The sequence below is a fragment of the Petromyzon marinus genome, chromosome 3 (assembly GCF_048934315.1).
Source record: "Petromyzon marinus isolate PM22_M1 ecotype Great Lakes invasive population chromosome 3, UKy_Petmar_22M1.pri1.0, whole genome shotgun sequence".
Taxonomy (NCBI): domain Eukaryota; kingdom Metazoa; phylum Chordata; class Hyperoartia; order Petromyzontiformes; family Petromyzontidae; genus Petromyzon; species Petromyzon marinus.
Window position 1 is genome coordinate 21,695,240 of NC_133669.1, and position 20,906 is coordinate 21,716,145.

Genomic DNA, 20,906 nt, shown 5'->3' on the forward strand with positions numbered 1-20,906 from the left:
CCATCGGATTAACAACCTCAAGCGTGCCTGCGCGTTAGCTCGAGACGATCACGACATCGGCCGGGGAGAGGCGGGGGGCAAGAACGAGCGCGGCCAAAAAAAAATAAAAATGCGTCCCAGAGTCTTGTGCAATAATTAGCGAAAAAATTTGCTGCCGTAAGGGCGACCGCCGCGATGACGACAGTTGTGTAAAGACAGCAAGTAATTGCCTGTCCCCCCCCCCTGCACCATCTCATTAACAATCACCCACGGTGCAAATCGAGTGCGAGCGGAGGCTCTTTCGAGCTGACTTTTCTGACGGAGGAATTACGGGTCAATTCGCTGTCACGCTAAACCGTGGGATACGGGGAACTTCTGAGCACTCTGACCTGGACCCGAGTCTCGCGGCCGTCTTTGGCTCCCCTTGTTGACGGGCAAGCACATTTTTCGGCTATTTTACTCATTCAGACAGCCTAATCATGTCACGCAGAGCTATTTCTCTTCAGTCACATGGAATGAAATGTACAATGTGACCCTCCCTCCCCCCCTGCGCCCTCCCCCCCCACCACCCCCATTTGAGGACTTCAATAATTATTTTTTGACATGACAAATTACACAGTGGGCGCGGCGCTTTCTCGAAGTGCACGCACGAGGCCCACACGTTCGCTGGTTCCGTGCGTGCCGTTTTGCCGCCGGGAGCGTTCGCGGCATTCGCCGGCTCTCCGGCTGGCCGGTAGTGCGGAGTGGCACGCATCACAGGCTGGCAGATGCTCACAATTTCAGATGGGATACATTTCAGGAGAAATTGTGCCCGTGCAAACGTTGCCCGCTGACAACAGCCAAACTTGATTGATGCGACGGCCACTTTTCTTTTCGCTAATAGAGGCTACGGGGAGGGGAGGGGGGGAAGGTAGATTGCGAAATCTGTGTTTCACGCCTCGTGCACTGTATGATATGATGCTTGCTATCTAATGGGGGTGCCCTTGCTGAGAATTCCATTGAAGTCTGCAGGGAGCCTGCGCAATAGCCAGCAGCTATCTGCCTACCGGAGCACATTGGATTAGCCGTCAGTGAAAAATCTGCTGCGGTAGTAAGGAAGCAAAGAAATATAGGGTTAGGCAAAATGAGAATGCCATATGCACAAGTCCAATGAAGCCCCCTACATGCTATAGCTAGCTTTCAAGAGCAGGTGTTGGAGGAGTACCTATAATCAAAACGCAATAACATTATCTATCAATGAAGATGATGTGCTACTATTAGGACCATTAATTGGACATCACGCGCTCCTGACAGGGCTGCGCGATTAACATTTCTCATCAAATGTATCATCGTTGTCCGTGCATTCTTTAGGATCTTAATTTAAAACATTTTAACCTTCACCGATGCAAATTTAATGATTTAAAACATATTTTCTCAGTCGGCTTGCTGAGTAAAATAAACCCACTGCCACCCAGCTGCATTGACAAGTATATTTGTGTTGCAGCTCCTACAAGAAGAGCTGGAATCTGTAAATTATTGTCACACATTTAAATCCATTTTCAGGAAAATGGCATATCTGTGCAAATTCTTCGCAAGATATATACACAAAAATCACATATTTGCAGAAAATGTCAGAATTGAAATGCAAATGTATTTAACGGTACTTAATTTATAAAACTTTTTTGTGCAGGTAACAAAACGTGATGTTTAAATATATTCATATCAATATATACGCAAATCGTGCCTTAAATAGGAATATACAATAGCAGGAATCCTATAATGCCTTGCATGCCAATATATCACCATTCTTGCACAAATGCTGCACCACCTTGTGTTGGCCACCAACTGAAACAAGCAGAGTTTATTGCATTTTAAAACTATGAACCCATTTCTATTTTACCAGGAAAGAGCCCACTGAGCTACATAGCTCTTGTTTAGAAGTAACCTGATCACAAATGATAGCTCAACGAAATGGCCGATCTTCTGGATATTAAGAGCAGCCGAATACTCTAAACGCATGCTGATTCTAAATGTGGAGAGAAACACCGAAGGACCCAGAGAAAAAATCCGCGCGACCACGGGGAGAGAAGCATGCAAACTCCAAATTTACAGGCGTTGGGGGTCAGGATCGAACCCATGCCCTCTTGCATACCAGGCGAGGGAGATAACATCTCGCTACTGCGTGTTTCATTTTCTTTACTTAAGGAACATAAGGACAGCATTCATACGGACGCTTCCATGGCATGTGCCTATCTCTATAAGTCTCTGGGCTCTATTTAGCTGTTCAACTGTTGACATCAGCAAGGGACAAACTCTCATAGTCTGTAGATGTTCTGTGTGCTCATACTTTATTGACTTTTTTCTTCCATGAATGAACTGCAGCTACCTGAAAGCCCAGACTTCCAGACACCCACGAATTGAGACTACTTTTTGTTGCACTCAAGCGCAGTACCAAATATCCAAAGGGCAACGTGACATGTATCTGAAAATGCACAGTTACCTTCAGGAAGCTCAGTTCATTTTTCCAACACGCAGTCACTTCCAAACACACCGGTTCATAGTGGCTGGTCAGATGTCGAAGTGTGTCCCTGCTCCAATGAAACATTGGGGCAGCACTCATCTTTGTTTGGCGGCCTTGGTGGACATGAAATATTCCATCGGTGAGAGCCAGTCTCTCGATATAGGGTGTGACCACTGCAACTTCCCACAAAGTGCTAGTTATTCATCAACCCCATGGGGATGATGGACCGAGTTGACATGCAACCTTAATTTGAATTTGCCAAATCGTGAATTGGGCACTCCAAGTAGGTTGGGCGTATAACAAACCCGGTGAATGTGATTCACTGCTTATGAGGGCATAAACCAGTGTCCTTCATTGCAAGGCCCAAGGGCCACTGGCGGCCCCTATGGCCCGCTGACGCACCCCATCATGCTGTCAAACAAATACCAATGGTTTCAAATGCTTGGCGACCCTCACACTGATGATGTTTTATCGGCGAAAGTGCCCCCATTGAAAATGAGGGAAGAACACTGGTATAGACCTAAAAGTAGGTTTGGTGCAGTTAAGCATCAACACGTGCTGTTTCCTTCTAACAGAGGCTTTGGCTACACAGAAAGGCGACCGACGACACAGAGGCCCAGTCCTGGGCCTCACGAAGTCCCTCGCTTCCCACCCCTCTCTGCCGCAGTGGGCACCTCGAGTGGGGTGGCGCACGCCCATTAAGGCGACGCTAACATGCCTCGTGTGAAAACATGACCAATTAACGATGCCGTGTTCTACGTAGGGGAGAAGATGGGAATGGGAAGGCCGGGTGGGGGTGGGTGGGTGAAGGAGCGGGGGGGGGGGGGCGTATGAACTCAACACTTAATTAGGACGATGGCTTCGCGGTGCGCACACAGCTCCCTCCAGCAGCTGCCTCTCGAGGGAGGGCAGCACCTCAAGCTGCAATTAAACATCTTTACAAGCACTTTCTCAATTAAACATGGCTTCTGCTTATGAGCTTAAGGAGCAAAACATCCTCAGCAGCAGTGCGCCCTAATACTTGCCTTTAATGAGTCAGGCCGAGGCTAATAAAACGCAATTATTTCCATCTCACTCCTACACTGCTGATCTTGCTATTAAAATGAAGAAGGCGAACAAAACAAATATACGGCTTCATATTCTTGGTTCTTTCGGTAAAGTCACGTAGAAGGGAAACAATCAAATAATAAAAAAATAAAACAATACAATTCTCACGACGTTTCGACTGCATCACAAGGAATCATCATCAGGTGTGAAAACCACAGCAAGAAAATTTGAAAAAAGTGGCGTTTTTTTTTAAAGTTAGCACCACGGAGAGGGATTTGGCAGTTATTCAGATGGACGAGTCCATCTATGTTCGGAAAAGAGGAAGGGGGAGACGGAAATAATGGGTGCGGTCTGAAAGCCACCGTAAATGTGAACAATCAATTCAGACCCGAAATGGTTTATCAATCCTTCCAATGATTGCTAAGCCAGAATCAATTTTCTCGGTTGAAATTGTCTCTGTGTTTGTATATGTGGATAGCCTCATGAACGAATCTCTCATGGTAGCCAGATGGCTTGCAGAGAACCTCTGGCTTGGAGAAGTCAATGTCATGTGATCCTACTGAATTATAACAGTGATCTGCCACGGCCGAGGTGTTGGTCCTACCGTGTTTTAGGTTTGCTTTGTGTTCACGGATGTGGTCCGAGACATGTCGTTTGGTTTCTCCAATGTAACTACTACCACAGAGGCAACTTAGTTTGTAGACGCCAGGGTACTGTATGTCCGGAATCACATCTTTTACATACGGAACCAGATCACGGATTATATGTAAGCCATCTGGCTACCATGAGAGATTCGTTAATGAGGCTATCCACATATACAAACACAGAGGCAATTTCAACCGAGAAGATGGATTCTGGCTTTGCAATCATTGGATGGATTTGATAAACCAGTTCGGGTATTAATTGATTGTTCACGCTTACGGTGGCTTCAAGACCGCATCCTTTATTTTCGTCTCCCCCCTCCTCTTTTCCGAACATAGATGGACTCGTCCATCTGAATAACTGCCAAATCGCTTTCCGTGGTGCTAACATAAAAAAACCCGCCACTTTTTTCAAATTTTCTTGCTGTGGTTTTCACACCTGATGATGATTGCTTGTATTGCAGTCAAAACGTCGTGAGAATTTTATTGTTTTATATTTTTATGATTTTATTGTATCCCTTCTACGCGACTTTACCGAAAGAACCAAGAATATGAATCCCTGCAGTCACGAAAGCTTTAAATTTAAAATATATGGCTGTTAATTGTATTTATTCAACATTTTTTTCATATAGGGAAAGCGAATGATTAAACGTAGTCTCTCCGAATTGAACCGCATCTCCACCACAGCATTCATCAATGTTTCCACCACCCTCCCCGCCCACAGTCTTCACGTGCTACAAACCAACGACAATGACAAAAATCGGAAAAAATGTGGGACTTAGTTTTAACATTATGCAATGTTATCACATTTGACCGATTATGCACAACACGCATCCATACACAATTAGGCATGCATTGCATATATTGTTTTTTGTTAATTAGGCTCTATCTAAAAACGTGTTAAAATTATTGAATACATAATAGCAATTCCTTTTTTTCTCCCCCAGAAAATTACCACGATAAATTGAAAACAGATTATATCTGGATTAATCATTTTTTAGAATTTTTTTAGACCTCAGTGTGCGTGATCTGACAAAGTCACTTAGACAACACCAATTGGATTAGCAAGTACCAGAATCACGAGGATTAGATCAATTTGATTGACATCAAATTATGCCGCAGCTTTATTAGCTGTAAATTCAAAGAATTAGTTAAAGCACCTGCGGAAAAATGACCCCGACCCCTATCACAGGAGTGTATTACGAGACGTCGTATAATTCTACATTACGATTCTCATGCTTCGCTGCAGACCCCTAACGCGGGAATGTATCATCGAAGTGTCATAACAACACAGTAAAAAAAACCCTTTAACATGAGACTTTTTGGTTCTTATCATGCACACGAGTAGCCTCGTCATCGTCGGACACGATCAATCCACTGCTGGATGAAGACCTCCCTCCCGAAGCTGTCCCCATCTCCCACAATCCTGCGATGTAACGATTCACTGAGAACCTACGCAAGAGCTGATCTCATCTATCCGTCTGCTCAGTCGACGTACTTCTCTTGGGTGCCTTCCATTATTTGGCTGCAGATCTGTTACTACTCTTGGCCTTTGGCCATCGTTCGTTCTATGCGACGTTTCCTACCCAAGCTCCATTTGCTTTGCTTAATTATTTGAATTGTCATCATGTATCGGTGTATGTTATCTAATCATGTCTCTCAATATAATGCCAAACATGCATCGCTACATGCTTTCTTGTGGACTATTCAATTTTTGCTAAATGTATTTTGTCTTTTTTTTTACCCATGGTCGCCGTCACACATTCTGGTCTAGGGTGCACATAATGTCACAGCTCTCTGAAATACGTCATACAGGCCCCCATGATGTTAATACAAATTAATTACGACCCTTTGTAATTCCACTGCTAGATGATTGCCGTTTTGGCCATCTGCCCATACTTCATTACGCTGGTCAGTACGGATCGGTTAAGAGGGACGTAGGTTTAGTCCAGATATCACTCACCACTGATGTCAACCGTCGCCAGTCTGCTGACCGCTGCAACTATTGTAATGAGTAATACAATCAATATTGTACGCTGTCAAATGTGTGCATCATGCGCGTCGAGTACTACGCGAACATTTATAGATATTTCACATTTGGCAGAGTGTCCCATGCTGTCAAGCCAAGTGGAGTATCTACAACCAAAATGGCCTCACGGTCCAAGCAAACCATGTCCCCCATTATGGGAGATGGACTGGGTTGAGGGGGTGGGCGTGGGTGGGGGGTGAGTCAGGGATCAGGCTTGGCTGTAAGTTTCCATGGTAAATTGGAAGCCCTATCTGCTGAGCAAATACCGCGAGAATGACAGGGAGGCTGCTGCCTCTGCTTTTCTTCGTTCGGGGGGAGGCGGCGGCAGGAAGGTGCCGGGCTGCCCGAGGACCGCCCGCCCGCCGTGACGGCTTGCGCCACCCCAAACACGCGAGTGGGGTTGATGGGGCCAATGTTTGAATTAGACTGCAATGTTTGCACCGTGGTGGCCAATGCCCTGGCCACCAGCCCCTTGCAGATTCGTGGCAAATCCATACGTTCAGCGCGGCCGGCACCTGTCTGCATCCATCAAGGCGCGAGGTGGTGGGGAAAATAAACCCCGGGCAGCTAACATTTCACTACCTGTTCAATCAATAGCTTTTACCCACGGGTTTATTCTTATTATAACCGATGCAGCTTCTGTGAAGCGAAAAGAAATAACTTTGTGTGTGTGTGTATATACATATAAACTGTTATTCTGTTTAAACACGATATTGCTGCGGAGCCAAGCAAGTGAACAACTAATACATGATACATTTATCTCTCTCCATATTACGTGTTGTGCGTCCATATTCACGTATTATGAACATATTCACGTAATAAAACAAGCTGTATATATAAAAACGACATTAGGTTTCATTAGTATTAATCATGTTTGCAGACTATGTTAATGAAAACAAACACACACACACACACACGGGTATTTGCTTATTATGCAAGTACTGCATATATCATAACACACGGACCAATTAATTGTAAGCAGTTTTATTACTACGTTTGCATTAGCCCAACACGCTTTGTAACACGATATTGCGATTCCATTACTATAATTTCAATTTTATTGCTACCTACACTACACGGAAAAGGTTAAGCGGTTATTACCATAAGTCCTGATAGGCAACTGCATTCTGAGGCAATGCTTAAGCTGCAATTCCGATTACATCTGATAGAAAAATCTATTGCAATGCAGTAGTATCCTTACAGAAATCTATAACTGAATTTCCTCTCCATGTTTTACAACATGCCATGCTATGTAAGGAGCGTTTTTCTTCTTTTTTTATACTGATGCATGCTTTGAATAATAGTGAAACAATTTTATTTCAGAGCATAATTTTTGTCTGCTGCTGGGAGAAATAAAATAAATAGAAAAAAATACTCTGCATACCACATATACCATTCCCATACAATCTGCAGACAATAACTGCCTTTCAAGATTCCCTCTTCTGAAGGCTTAGCTCTCATACCTCTAACAACAGATCCATAGCTGGGACAGGGGGGGTCAAAGGTGGCCTTTTGTATCCCCACAAAGCTGCCTAAACCACTGCACAAACCGGTGGCATAAAATGCATCCGTAAACAATTACGCATGCATAGTCAGATAGTGAAGTCCAACAAACCAAACCGCCCCACCACTTTGGAAAAAAAATCCCCATGAATGCACTTTAAGGCCACCAAATGAGATCGGGGTTAGCTTTAAAAAAAATTTAACGTCAGTGATGCTGGCATCTGCTCTGACCTCACAGGGATTTGAATGACTTATGGCAGTTACTACTACATTGGAGCCATAGGAATGTTGATCCCGGGCACGGCTTGCGACGAACCGTTACACGCATCTCGTCACAGCTTGGGCAGCACGCCAAGAGCCATTTTTAATTGTACGACGGACACGTGCGACAAAGCTCATTTCCGGGCACACAATTACCCTGCAATTGTGTTTCATTACCGGGCAACTCTGCCCGACTTTGGGGGATTCCGATTCGGTGAAGAGACGACGTAAATTAGGTTAAGTGAAGCGGGATCCTTTGAGAGTGGCAGCAAAGATTTGGCCTGGCGTTAAGTGAATTTAGTTGAGAGACGGGGAGGAGGAGGAGGGGGGGGTGTGGCTCATTTGGGGGAGGAGGCGGGGGAGAAGCAGAAGGGAGGAAAGGAGCGCTTGGGGAAGGTGGGTGAAGCCACAGCAGCTCGGATTGTATGTAATTGTATTTGTCCTGACACTGTGTTCCCAGCCCGTTCATTGGGTGGTCACGTCAGATACGCTTGGCTGTGGAGAGCGCAGCTGTGCATCTTTTTCATCAACAGCCGCACAAATGGAGGGCACGCTTAATGTTTCTGTTGTGATTAGATTTTATCGTCATTTAAAGGTTTTGAATTATTTTTGCTTTATAGGCAAGATAATAGGTCCGTGAGTCCGTTCCATATATGAGAGGTATATATATTTTTTACCAGGTACGGCCCGCTGAGCTCGATAGCTCTTTTTCAAATGCGACCCGCCCGCAAATGATAGCTCAACGAATTGGCTTATCACGTGGAAATTTCTAGCAGCCAAATACTTTAAACGCATGTTTCTAAATGTGGTGAAAAAACCCGGAGGACCCGGAGAAAAATCCACGCGACCACGGGGAGAACATGCAAACTTCAAATATACAGGCGTCAGGGTCAAGATCGAACCCACGACCTCCTCTATACCAGGCGAGGTAGTTAACATCTCGTCACCACGGCATCCGGCAGCAGTGAACATTGGTGATTGCACTGATGAGTCTTAGTGAGGTTGAAACCGGTCTACAGCTGTGTATTTGTTTAACTGCTGCCTGTTCTTGGAATGGCTACATGTTCTATTTTTTTAGTTGGCAAAATGGTCGTACGTGCAGTTCTGTTGAACTGGTTTTCTGGTTAAGGCTGATTCTGCATTATGCGCTATGAAGGTCCATTATCCAACACGTCACCTAGTATATATTTATCTTTTATGGCAGTGTTATTCACAAATATATTTAGTTGTTTTGTTAGCTAAGGCTGAGAGCTTTTATGCAATGCGATGCACATATTTATACGTAGTTAAATCTATTTGTTTGTGCAGGCCCACACACACATGTTTACATCACGATGAGTTTTCTCGTAATTTTCACTCTGCAGTCATGCGTTCATCTCGTGAAATTCAAAGCAAGTGCCACATTGGCAGACGGTGATTCGACCAGTGTGTTTTTACTGCAAGTAATGCATTAATCTGCACACTTTAATGTGTGGAATAGATAGTCAGTATGTGACACTAATGCTACTATATGCAGCATATTAAGGGCACTTTGAAGCCAGTGAAGCTTGAAATTTCAGCTCCGGAAAGCAGCTAAACAGGAACATTTTAGCACCAACACATACAATGTTGCATTTGTGCATATAGGGTTTCAGAAATAAATTACTAAAGTTCATGGAAAAGAGTTAGTATATTACATTAACCCGTAAATTAGCAGATGGTGAGCAGGTGAGATGTTTTTTTTGGTATATTTACGTTGCACATGGTAGGTGCATTTGAGGCATATTTGTATTAACTACTCGCCTACATTTGGCATTGCAGCACAAAACAAATATTTCACGTTGCAAAAACGTAAGTATAATAGTCCAGTAATATTTTGACACTGCTTTAGGGAATGGACAAAGTTGTAGTCTAGATGGTTCTAAATTCTAAAATGAAAAGGCAGGCCATATGTATATATATATACATTTATGTTTACTCACAGATGTAAGATTGTACCATTGTGCACGTGTCAGTGTCTGTGTGTGGAATGCCTCACTGAGTCTCTAGACTCTTTGTCAAGAGGGTCTTGCCAAGTGTTCGATGATTTACTTTGTAGATTTCAATTGAATAACTTGCGGGTGACTCTTCAAATTTGACAAGTTTGGGCCGTGACGCCGACACAAAATGGCCTACTCTTGCAAATTGCATCAGGGGATCTTGGACCTCCACTGTGAAGCAGACTGCACGTACTATTTTTACAGTTAATACACCTGTAGTTTTAACCAGGAAGGCCACTGGATTATAACCGTGAACGTCTGCAACCAGCTGAAAATGAGCTACCGCTGGACCATATGACCTCCCCATATTAAACACATCATTTTGGACGTGTGCTTAGAGTTGATCAATTTACCTTACATTTTGGGGTGAATCTAGGACTTTTTGAGGTCGTAGTTTTATTGTTGTGCGTGCATCAGAGGCACATTCTTTGCATTGTCATGATTAACCCTTCAAGAAACCAATCTGGAAAACAATAACTCGTCCATAACCAGGTTGTGGGATAGTATCGTGCATGTATTGAGCAGCTTTCACGGATAATCAGAGGACTGCAGACGTGAAGCCCATGAGACCTAAGGATTGACTTTATGTTCAATACTCCACACCTGGTTACAGGTGCGGAGTGTTCAACATTTTACACCCACAGCGAGGGTGCCAGGAGATGACAGTGAAAAACGATGGATTCTTTAATCCATCTGTGTGAATCCTTAAGTGTCAGCCCTCATCATATACATTTTGGGGTTTTGTTGCGGGAAGTCTGCTTTTCTCCAGTCACTCATTCATGGACAAGGCTAAATATCTCAAATGCAAAACCTTCCTGACGAAGAGTATTAAATCCTATTGAGGCTTCGCTGCGAAATTTACATTTTTAGAATTTGCCCCCCCAAAAAATTCAATGGATTTTGAATATTTTGTAACGCCATCTGCAGTCGTTTTGGTTCTGCTTTCATTCTTCTTCGCTGGCTCATTTATATATATTTTTTCACTCATGCAACGTATTCTCGATGTTATATAGCCCGAGATAAGAGTGCAGAATTTCCACTTTTCACATACTGCGGAAATCTCTGCAGGAGGATTTGGTGTGTGTGTGTGTGCTCGGGCGGACACGTAGACATCGCCTGTCGCGTTCTTATTTCCTGCAAGTAAACATTATTTTATCCATCACCCACACACCCCTCCCGCGCTGCTGTCTTGCCTGTGTAAGTACAGGGCTGGCAAGGCGCAATCATCTGCAGCCTACAACATGATTTAATTCACAAACAACACAGCAGGCAGTGTGCCGGATTGCTTAAAACTGTGCCGCGTCTAAAGCGCACAGATCTTGGTCCTCATAAGAATTATAATGTAGTCACAGTCATTGCACGTTCCTATTTGCACACATCAACACAGCCAACCTTACAGATTAACGTATATTTCATCTGAGCCCAATATAATTAGACAAAGCCACGCAGCATTCTCAATGAGGTGTATTTTTAAAGACAAAATATATTATAGAGTCCTTTGTCATTCCACTGTTGGATGAAGGCCTTCCCATGACAAGTTGGTCATGGGGGTTGTTTAACCATACCTCACTGATGGTTAGTACGGGTTCATGAAGGGAGGGTTTAACATCGGTTCAGATTTCACTTGACACCGATGTTATCCATTGCCGGGGATGGAACTCAGGTTACCGTCTTCATGGTTCAGTGTGCTATCTACTCTGCCACCGCTCCATCCTATATGCATGGTATATATATAGGTACATCAAGATGAAAGGTTTTTCTGTCATCATCGACTATTCTGTTTACAACAACAAAAATTCCCACACGCTGTGTGAAACAGACATTACAGGGCAATAACACAATGCTCGAAATCTGTTCACAACCCCGAATTGCACTTACCCAACGACAGCCGGTTCCGTCAGATGACGAAAGTAGGTGGCCAACTATGAGGATGTTTTAAAAGGCAGGTCGGTCTGTCTTTTTTGTTTGCTTGTTTTAACTATAACGCTTTGCAGTTGTCTCAAAATGCATTAGACATTCCGGGGGAAGGCTTGGGATTAGTTTTCACGGTCGCAGGGAATTCTCTAGATTCCTACCTCACTTCCCTGAGAAGATGCCAGAGTTCAGGGCTATTAATTAGCCTTGCTTTTAAGGTGATGTGTTGGGAAAGTGCTCGTTCGTGAGTCTCCTATCTACTGTAAAGGAAATACTGGGAATTTATACGGAGGCAGATAGGGCTTTTTTGGGGGGGGGGGGGGCGAGAGGTGGGGGGGGGCAGTGGTGGAAAAAGGTGGAAAAAACCCACCCTGAATCAGCAACTACTTCACGCGACCGATGCGGCTCTTTCCATTAGAGTGGAGCTTCTGCGCTGATGTGATGGCGTCACCTTGTAAAAAAAAAAGAAAACCCCACCCGAGAAAGCCATATTTAGGAAAGAAATACATCAGGCAGACAAATTGGCTCCATCAACTGGAGTGGGTGGCTTTGCCATGCAGATTTATGGGCAAGAGTGCCTGGCAATTTGTAGTGTCGCAGAGAAAGGGTATGATTTAATCCGGTGTGCATCTCCATTGATTTACTGTGTTTCTCTCCCATTCTACTTTATTAAGATCTACGAGGCCATCAGCACTGTGGGAGGGAGCACACAGAGACTCATACGTCTTTGCATCAACGGTGCATCTGATCATTTTTCAAAAGCCCTTGTGAAGAATGGAAAAAATGCCTCAATTGACCAAAATCTGTCCCTAAGAGGCTTTTGAGTGACAAGTAACATGCTTATTCTTGGTTCTTTCGGTAAAATCACGTAGAAGGGAAACAATGAAATAATAAAAATATAAAACAATAAAATTCTCACGACGTTTCGACTGCAACACAAGCAATCATCATCAGGTGTGAAAACCACAGCAAGAAAATTTGAACAAAGTGACGGTTATCTGCTGTGGTTTTCACACCTGATGATGATTGCGTGTGTTGCAGTCGAAACGTCGTGAGAATTTTATTGTTTTATATTTTGATCATTTTATTGTTTCTCTTCTACGTGACTTTACCGAAATAACCAAGAATATGAATCCCTGCAGTCACGAAAGCTTTAAATCAAAAAGTAACATGCTGTTTTTTAACACGTGGAAAGTTCGAAGCCAAAAATCTGGGCTTGAGGATTGCTTATTAGTGCTAACGTAAAAGGTCACTGCCACAAGACTATGCTTCACAGAGCACTCTGCAAACAGATTTCATGATTCGCATGTTTACGGCCAGAGATGTCTACATTCATTGCACATTTTTCAAAATGTAATGCTACTGAATGCAAATGTTTTTTTCCCTCTCTCTCTCCAAAGAGCCAACAAATTTGCACTGCTTATTAATAAACAAGAATCTCTGTCGTCAATCAATTGTGTAGGGTGGTTGTTGTGTGTCCTGCGCCAATAATTAAACCCAGTGCCGGGGAGATTCGCTGCCAGTTACTGGTTGGCCCTAATGCTCCTTGTATCGACGTGCTGATAGTCACATCCCGATGATAAATGGCGAAGGAATGAGTCAAACACGAAAAAACCGTAAGAGGAAGACGAATGCAGGTGGTTGAAGACTTCGATATTTAAATGCCGGCTGCCCCCAAGACATCTCCATTCCGATTGGCAGCATTTTTTTGGTTTGTTAATCAGGCTACATTTCTTCTATTGAGCTTCTAGTAACGTATATATTTTTTTTTATTTGTCTGCTGTAACATCATTTGCAGTATAAGTAAATAAAATAGCAACCAAGTTTGCTGTGGCGCAATGCAAAATGTAGTTGTATCGTGTGGCACATTAACATTCACTGCAATCTTGCGTTGGACGTTATTATTTAAATTAAAGCTTATACATTTCACAAATGCCATTCAGGAAACGCACTGTTCTTAAATGCTTAACTGGCCATGGCAAGGAACCCATTAAACGTTATCTCCTTGGCACAGTGCAACCTACATAACATCGTAATGCAAGAATAATTATTCATTTTTTGTAATAAAAAATGTTAATAATTTTTTAAAAAGATATTTCTTCGCCAGATACCAGGTACACAATGGGTAACTATTATGAACGATTTTCCCGGGGTCTTTATTGTCCACTTTACAAAAAAAGGTGACGTGTCAATGGCTTCAAAGCCCCGCAGGATTTATTGGTCAGTTTGTGGGAATCGAATCGTTAGTCATGTAAAATTGATTAGCGGTGGCTGTGCTCAACACCAGGCTACACCGCCACCTACCCAAAGGTATGGGATTCGGACAGACTTTACCTCCACATGTGCTGGTGTGATATTGCAAAAAGACCGTGGAATTCTTACTGGATAAATGTGTATGAAATTTTAAATTAAATATTTCCACGTTATATGTTAATATCAATCAATGTGAATAATTTATTTGGATATATATTTGCTCAGTGAGTCAGCAATGAACATGCATACATGCGGACTCTGTAAAGCATGGATTTTGACAAGGTTCAAGCATCCATCTACCATACTTGTGCAATGTTCTAGGCTTTATCTTAAGCAATCACACTAACCTTGCTTTATATATATTTATAAAAATGGACTGCCGATAGACACAACTTGTGATGGAATGGCAGGCAAAGGAGATAATGTGGCCAAGAGGATGACCGCAAAGAAGATTAAGTGATTAGATCAGTTCATGAGATGGATTGTGGTAACCCAGTACAACCAGAGATGACAACATTATAGAAATGCCTTCATACAGCAGTGGATTGAACCATATTTGATTATTAAAATGAATTGCCCGTCTTCCCAACACAAGAATTATGAATATAAACACTGCAACACAAATCACACTGAATGTGCCGGATCTAGTCAGATTTAAGAAACTTAGCAAGGTTAAGTCTGGTTTGTACTCGGATGTTGTTGGTGCGGGGCCACGAGTTGGCCAGGAGACGGCAGTTCTGAGTTAGATCACTGTACATATTAAATGTGTCGTTAAAACCACCACCACCCAACACAGCCAAATTAGTAAGGTTTGTCACATACACAAAACATGCCAACAAGTTACTAGTTCAGCACACCGGTGTGTTGGAGAGTAAACCCACAACATTTACAATTCGAGGCAGAATTCTCTGTCGCCTGATGAAGCTGGTTGTAATTACCGGCAAAAGGTCGTACTCGGATTGTAAATGTTGTGGGTTTACGCTCCAACACACAACCCGTGTGTTGAACTAGTAACTGGTTGCCACATTTTGTTTAGGTGACAAACCTTACTCATTTGGCTGTGAAAGGTAGTGGCGGGTTTAACAAAACATTTAAATGTATGCGATATAACCTAAAAAAAACTCTTATAGGTAATATTGGTCGCGAAAGCATATTAAGTGTTAAACTGGCAGTCCTGAGTATTTTCCCCTTGCATGTGTGGGTTTTCTCTGGGTACTCCGGGTTTCCTCCGGTGGTGAGATGGTAACTACCTCGCTTGGTGTACAGGAGGTCGTGGGCTCGATCCATAACCTGATGCCTGCTGTATATTTGGAGTTTTTGTGTGTCTCTCTCTCTCCCTGTGATCGTGTGGGTTTTTCTCCGGGTCCTCCGGTTTTTCCCTCCACATTTAAAATCAACATGCGTTTAGAGTATTTGGCTGATGCTATACATTTCCACGTGATAAGTCACCTCGCTGAGCTATCATTTGTGAGAAAAAAAATAGCATGTTGAACATCTTTCTCACCGTACGTAGCCAACCATGCTAATTGGAGGTGCGGGGGAAGGACAAGGAACACAACACAAAAAAAACTGTTCTAAAGAAATGAGTTTTAAATCTAGTACAGAACATCACTGCAGCTGGCCCTTTGCAATTTCGTTTTCATTCACATGCCGAACATTCCAACGCTGGAACCTCGTGGAAAATATAGTCTTGGGACTTGGCAAGGCTTCCACTGGTAAACAACTGGCATCATAATTGTTATGTGAACCATGAGCAGTAATCAAACACATTATTATAGTAATGCAACACGTGGATATAATAATACAACTGATCTTAAATATAGCACCATTACCTGAAGGCAAAATTCAATAATTCAAATTCTCACAGTGGGAAATCAAAATGCTAAATGGAACCTCAGTACAAACAGGTGCCACATCATCCATAAATAACATGTATGACATTACTTCTTACAGTCGAGGGATTATGATAGCGAACGTGTAGTCAGTATTTCTCTCCTCCCCAAAAAAATACCCCACGGCGGCAAGGCTGGAATATGAGATATCAAGCTGCTTATTTTCAGGTTGTTCTTACACTTTGATTTTCCTGCATAAATAATTCCTTATTGCGATGAACCAACAGAGTTTCAGGGGCGGGTGGTGTGCGCTGGGAACGGGGGAGGAGAGTGGTCGCAGTTACTGCGTGGAGGGTCTGTGCTGATGAATAAATAATAAGGTGCCCTCGAAGGCAGCAGTCTTCCGTGCTAAGGACGCGGAAGATCTCCTTGCCTTTTAATACCCTAGAATCTCATCAAATGATGGTTTTTGCCGTCCCGTCGGCTCCCTGTAGCAAGGCGAAAGGGGTGGCACATTGTATTGACCGCGCGTCGCTTATTCGGGAAGATGCAAGTCGGGGCAAGAATATGTTCTTTGCGGCGTGTTGTGTGGTTAGAAGATTACTGCCGTGGGGAGGCCCGTCCAGTTTAATTAACCGTACATCCTAAGCAGCAAGATGCAATTCCATTACTGCCGGAGAAATGACAGCTCTGTGTCACTGCCCAAGCTTTGATGTTGACGGGACATTCCACAGGGCCCTGCGTGACAGATAGTCTCTACTTCGATATCAACACACCACGCCTCCTCGTGCTCCCTGCAAAGCCACCGCTGGAATCTGTTCACCAAGGACACTGTCTTGCATCCACATACCCCAAGATATATTAAATGGGGGCATGCGAGGGAGGCATTGCTTCATCTCTGGACATGTGTGTGTGGGTAGCAGCAATTGACCCTTTGGTGAGCAAATGAGAATTGTGCGAGTTGGAAGTCACGTGACCACATGACTCCAAAGCCATCTTCGTTGACATCGGTTCATCCGACTTCATTGAACGTAGGGCAAATATTCCTAAAATTAAATAGGTAAGAAGGCCTCTTTGCAGAAACGCCTTTCCACGTACTCTTCATTTGAACGGAGAAGTTGCGAATTCCAAAGCTAAGATAAAATATGAAAAATAGTATATCCTACGGTGATGAAAAGATTACCAATTGAATACCTGGTTGAATTTGTCATATATCGCACGTAAAAGACACATAAAACGCTACCTGAATAAATGGGATCGATTTATTCATTAAGTAAATGGATTTTTACGTGGAGGAATGATTCCTCTCTGCACGCTATTTTTGCTGGAATCCAGTGATGGCAGCAGGTAGCCAGTTACAATTAAAAATTACAAAAAAAAATCTATTCAGCTGTCAGTCACTGGATGGTCCCTTTAATAGTTGCAGACTTGACTTGGCATAGCCTTGATCACAAATTGACTCACATTTAATGGGGAGGCGCCATAAACAACACCCAAAACTTAACAGCCACTGCATGACCCACCTATGTTATTGGAATAACATAACACACTGACCATAAATTCCACAAAGGGGTTCGTGCACGGCACATAAATCCTTATCTAAAAATCATTGCACAAGTTATTGGATTTTTTTTTCTGCACGAAGCCGGCTTTTGTTTGTGGAGATTACATTGATTGGAAATATACATTACGTTCCTTTAGCTAATCCCTGGCTAAAAGTGGACAGCCGGAACATCGCCGGAGGCATCATAGGGCAGCAGGTCAAAGGGTAACTTTTTCTATCAAGCTAATCGCAGGGCAGATAGTGTGGTACCGTACAATATCCAGCCAGGGTACTACACCGTAGACCATACCTAAGAAAAGGAGGGGCGTGTTCGTGGGCCATAGTGTGTGGCGACATAAATAATTAGAAAAATGTAAAAAGTGATGTCCTGCCTTGAGCCTTGAGGGGGTGCTCATCTCCTATTTATAGTCCTCAGCCGGTGGTGTAAATTCCACATTCCTATGGCAGGGTGAGTCTTTCCATATGGCAACCACTGTTGACTTCCCCAAAAGTGGTATCATAATTTTTAATGGCCCCCTGAGGAATTATCGCTGGATTGAACCCCCGACCAGGATTTGAACTCGAAAACCTGTGATTGCAAGCTGCTTTACTCAACCGACGAGCCGCAAATAGTTACACAAATAGTGCCTGGATCGACATACGCCAAGAGAGCAAATCTATATTTGAAAAATAAATCCATCAAAACCACCTTTATAAATGAGTACAATGTTACGTGAAATGCACTCAGTAGGGAACCTGACAGAATTGCCTTTTTTAAAGTAAAAACTTGATGCAATTGCATTTGCATGAATACAAAATAATGATAAAAAAGAACACCGATTTGGATATTGCAAAACGATTAAGAGCAAAATAAAAGCGAATGCAATGTAAATACACAGCAGGCGGAGGTGCACGCTGTTCCATAAACATTGACGACGGTCTATTATAAAGTCCGCTCGCGAGGACCAGCACACTCGCCGAGCCAAGGACAGGGCAAGGCGTGCCGCAAACCCACCTCTCGGCTCGGCCGTTGCACAACTCCAAGAAGCCACCAGCAAGAGTCCCATGCTCAAGGCTGCAGGGGGACACGAGTAGCACCACGGTGACGAATCTGACCAGCGTGCGACTCCACTGGACAGGCCCCTCAAATAGCGACCCATCCTTGTGCAGCAATGGTTGAGACGGAAGAAGCAGGGGGTCTCACTCCTGTCCTGTGAAGTCCACACAAAGACAAAAGCAAAGATCCCCCGTCTAGCCTTAACAGACTTTTGGGGTAAGTGCTGTTAGCGAGCGCCTTTGAAGGCCGCCACGTTCAGACAATCCTCACTGGTGTTGGCCGTGAGCGTAAATTGAACGTGGGTCGCCGGGTTCGCAGCGCAGCGCCCTAACCGCTGCATCACTGCCCACACACACATCCAAAACCCTCGCTGTGGAATTGCCACAGCCCGATCGTTGTACTGCTCGCGTGAGCGTGCGGCAGTACTCGATTCTGTGTATAGCGTTGAACAAGTGTTGGAAATTCCACATTATTGTTGGAGAGGGGTCGGCTGCTGCCAAGGACAAACATTTCTGATTTCACACAAGTGGCACTAATTTGATGAACCCTGGAGGGGCGATGAGATTATTTAACTTCTGACCGGCAATTCCAGTGCAACCTTCTGATCGCATTATCTGTCCAGATAAACGCATGCATAGGATATGACATTTTAAATGGCAGCTAAAAAAAAAAAAACACACGCGCACATGGACCAAATTAACTTGACACAACTCCATTATTTTTCTTGGTGAGAATACAAATAGGATTAACAAAAAAAACCCGTGTTTACCTGGATTAAAATCCAATTACAGATTTCACACTACATTAACAACAGCAACAACAACAACATGTTTTAAATTAATGGATGGAAGAGGTGATCATGCTGGGCGTCAATGAATACTTATCACTAGCCGGCAGAAGAGATACACAATTAAAAGATATGCAAGCATACGAATATCTGAGAGATAATAACATTTCATACAAATGTGTCTTGTGTAATTTCATCATTCTGAGTACATATTTATTTAACAAGCAGCTCTATGGAAATGCCAAAATGTATTAATGGGAAAAATAGATATTACAATCAGTTCCCTCTGGCATTGCACAAAGCAATAATGCCGTGCAAGAAGCCTTTTACACCAAAAGGGAAAAAAGGCTTTTATATATGCACCAAAGTATATCAAGCGCACGACAGTATCATCTACAATTAAATCAATTTTCCGAACTAACACAAATCGTGAGCATAATTTCCTCTCCTCTCTAATTGAGCACACACGATTACACGTGGACCATTATTATTGGCGTAGGCTTGCATGAGCCTACGCCTATAATAAGATCTATTTACGGGCACAGTCACACCACAACCACCCATTCAGAATTACAGATTATGCACCGCTACTTGAAGTCTTATCTGACCCTACTTCGCTCGCACAAAACAAGATAAGCAAATTAAACATATCTGCCACAAAACAATTTACGGAACGATCATTAATGCTGCGTTGAACGATCGTCGCGGTTTCAATTTCAGAAGAAGACGGCCTTACCCTTCGCATGCCCCTCGGCCCAGCTCCACTCACTTCAGCACCATTGCGCTTGTGGAGAGCTCCGCGTGGCCACTTTGAGGGAAGGGGGGCCTCGCTCGCTCCGCACTCCCTCTCTCGCGCGCGCGCCCTGCATGCACTCTGCGCACGGATAGTAGCGAGCAGCAGCAGCAGAATCCGCTGCAATCCAACACTCGGCACGAGGAGGAGCTGTAGGCAGCCTGAAAGAATTAAAGCCCAGCCCACTGCCGACGCCGCCGCCTCCGTCACCCCCCCCCCGCCACACACCCCTCTCCGGGACCCCGATTCCACCCCCCCGCCACGATATCACACCGCCCACAATTCATTTGAGATGTGTATAGTACTTCACATCAATCGTTATTTATTTATTTAATATCCTCAAACTGGTAAACGTTATTGGCGTAGCCATTACGGGTAGAGTTGTGGTATCTGCGTGGTGCCTCGTTAATACGCAGGGATTTAATAAAGCGGTCGAACATTTAAATGGATTATGGGAAATGCTGACTGGCTGCTTGCCTTCGCTGGGCAGCAGAAGAGAGGCACTTCTTACTCATTTCTGGAGGGAAATCGTGAACCATGCCAAGTCCAATGGAAGCCCCCCATCTAAAGGACACCTTTCTCGTTAGAATATGATGAAAAAAATATTCAAAGAAAGATGTACTATTGAAAAAGTAATAGAGGAAAAATGACCCAAGAGTCAATGAATTATTAGCAGTGGGAATAGCAGTGAGCAGATTAAAAAAATAGCAAAAAAGTTGGCAGTAGCACTCCACAAGCAATGTAAAAGT

General features: G+C 43.6%; 1 protein-coding gene across 6 annotated transcripts in view; it reads right to left on the reverse strand.

Annotated features, from left to right (window-relative positions):
- Window positions 1-20,293, reverse strand: part of LOC116957170 (roundabout homolog 2-like) — a 280,412-nt gene extending 260,119 nt beyond the window's left edge. For all 6 annotated transcript variants that reach the window (XM_032979234.2, XM_076052814.1, XM_076052823.1 and 3 more), the window contains exons 1-2: window positions 20,101-20,293; window positions 18,536-18,731 (exon numbers count right to left, since the gene is read on the reverse strand). In XM_032979234.2, coding sequence (XP_032835125.1) covers window positions 18,536-18,731; window positions 20,101-20,109 — 205 coding nt within the window. In that variant the 5' untranslated portion in view covers window positions 20,110-20,293. The remainder of the gene's footprint in view (window positions 1-18,535; window positions 18,732-20,100) is intronic.
- Window positions 20,294-20,906: the final 613 nt, after the last annotated feature.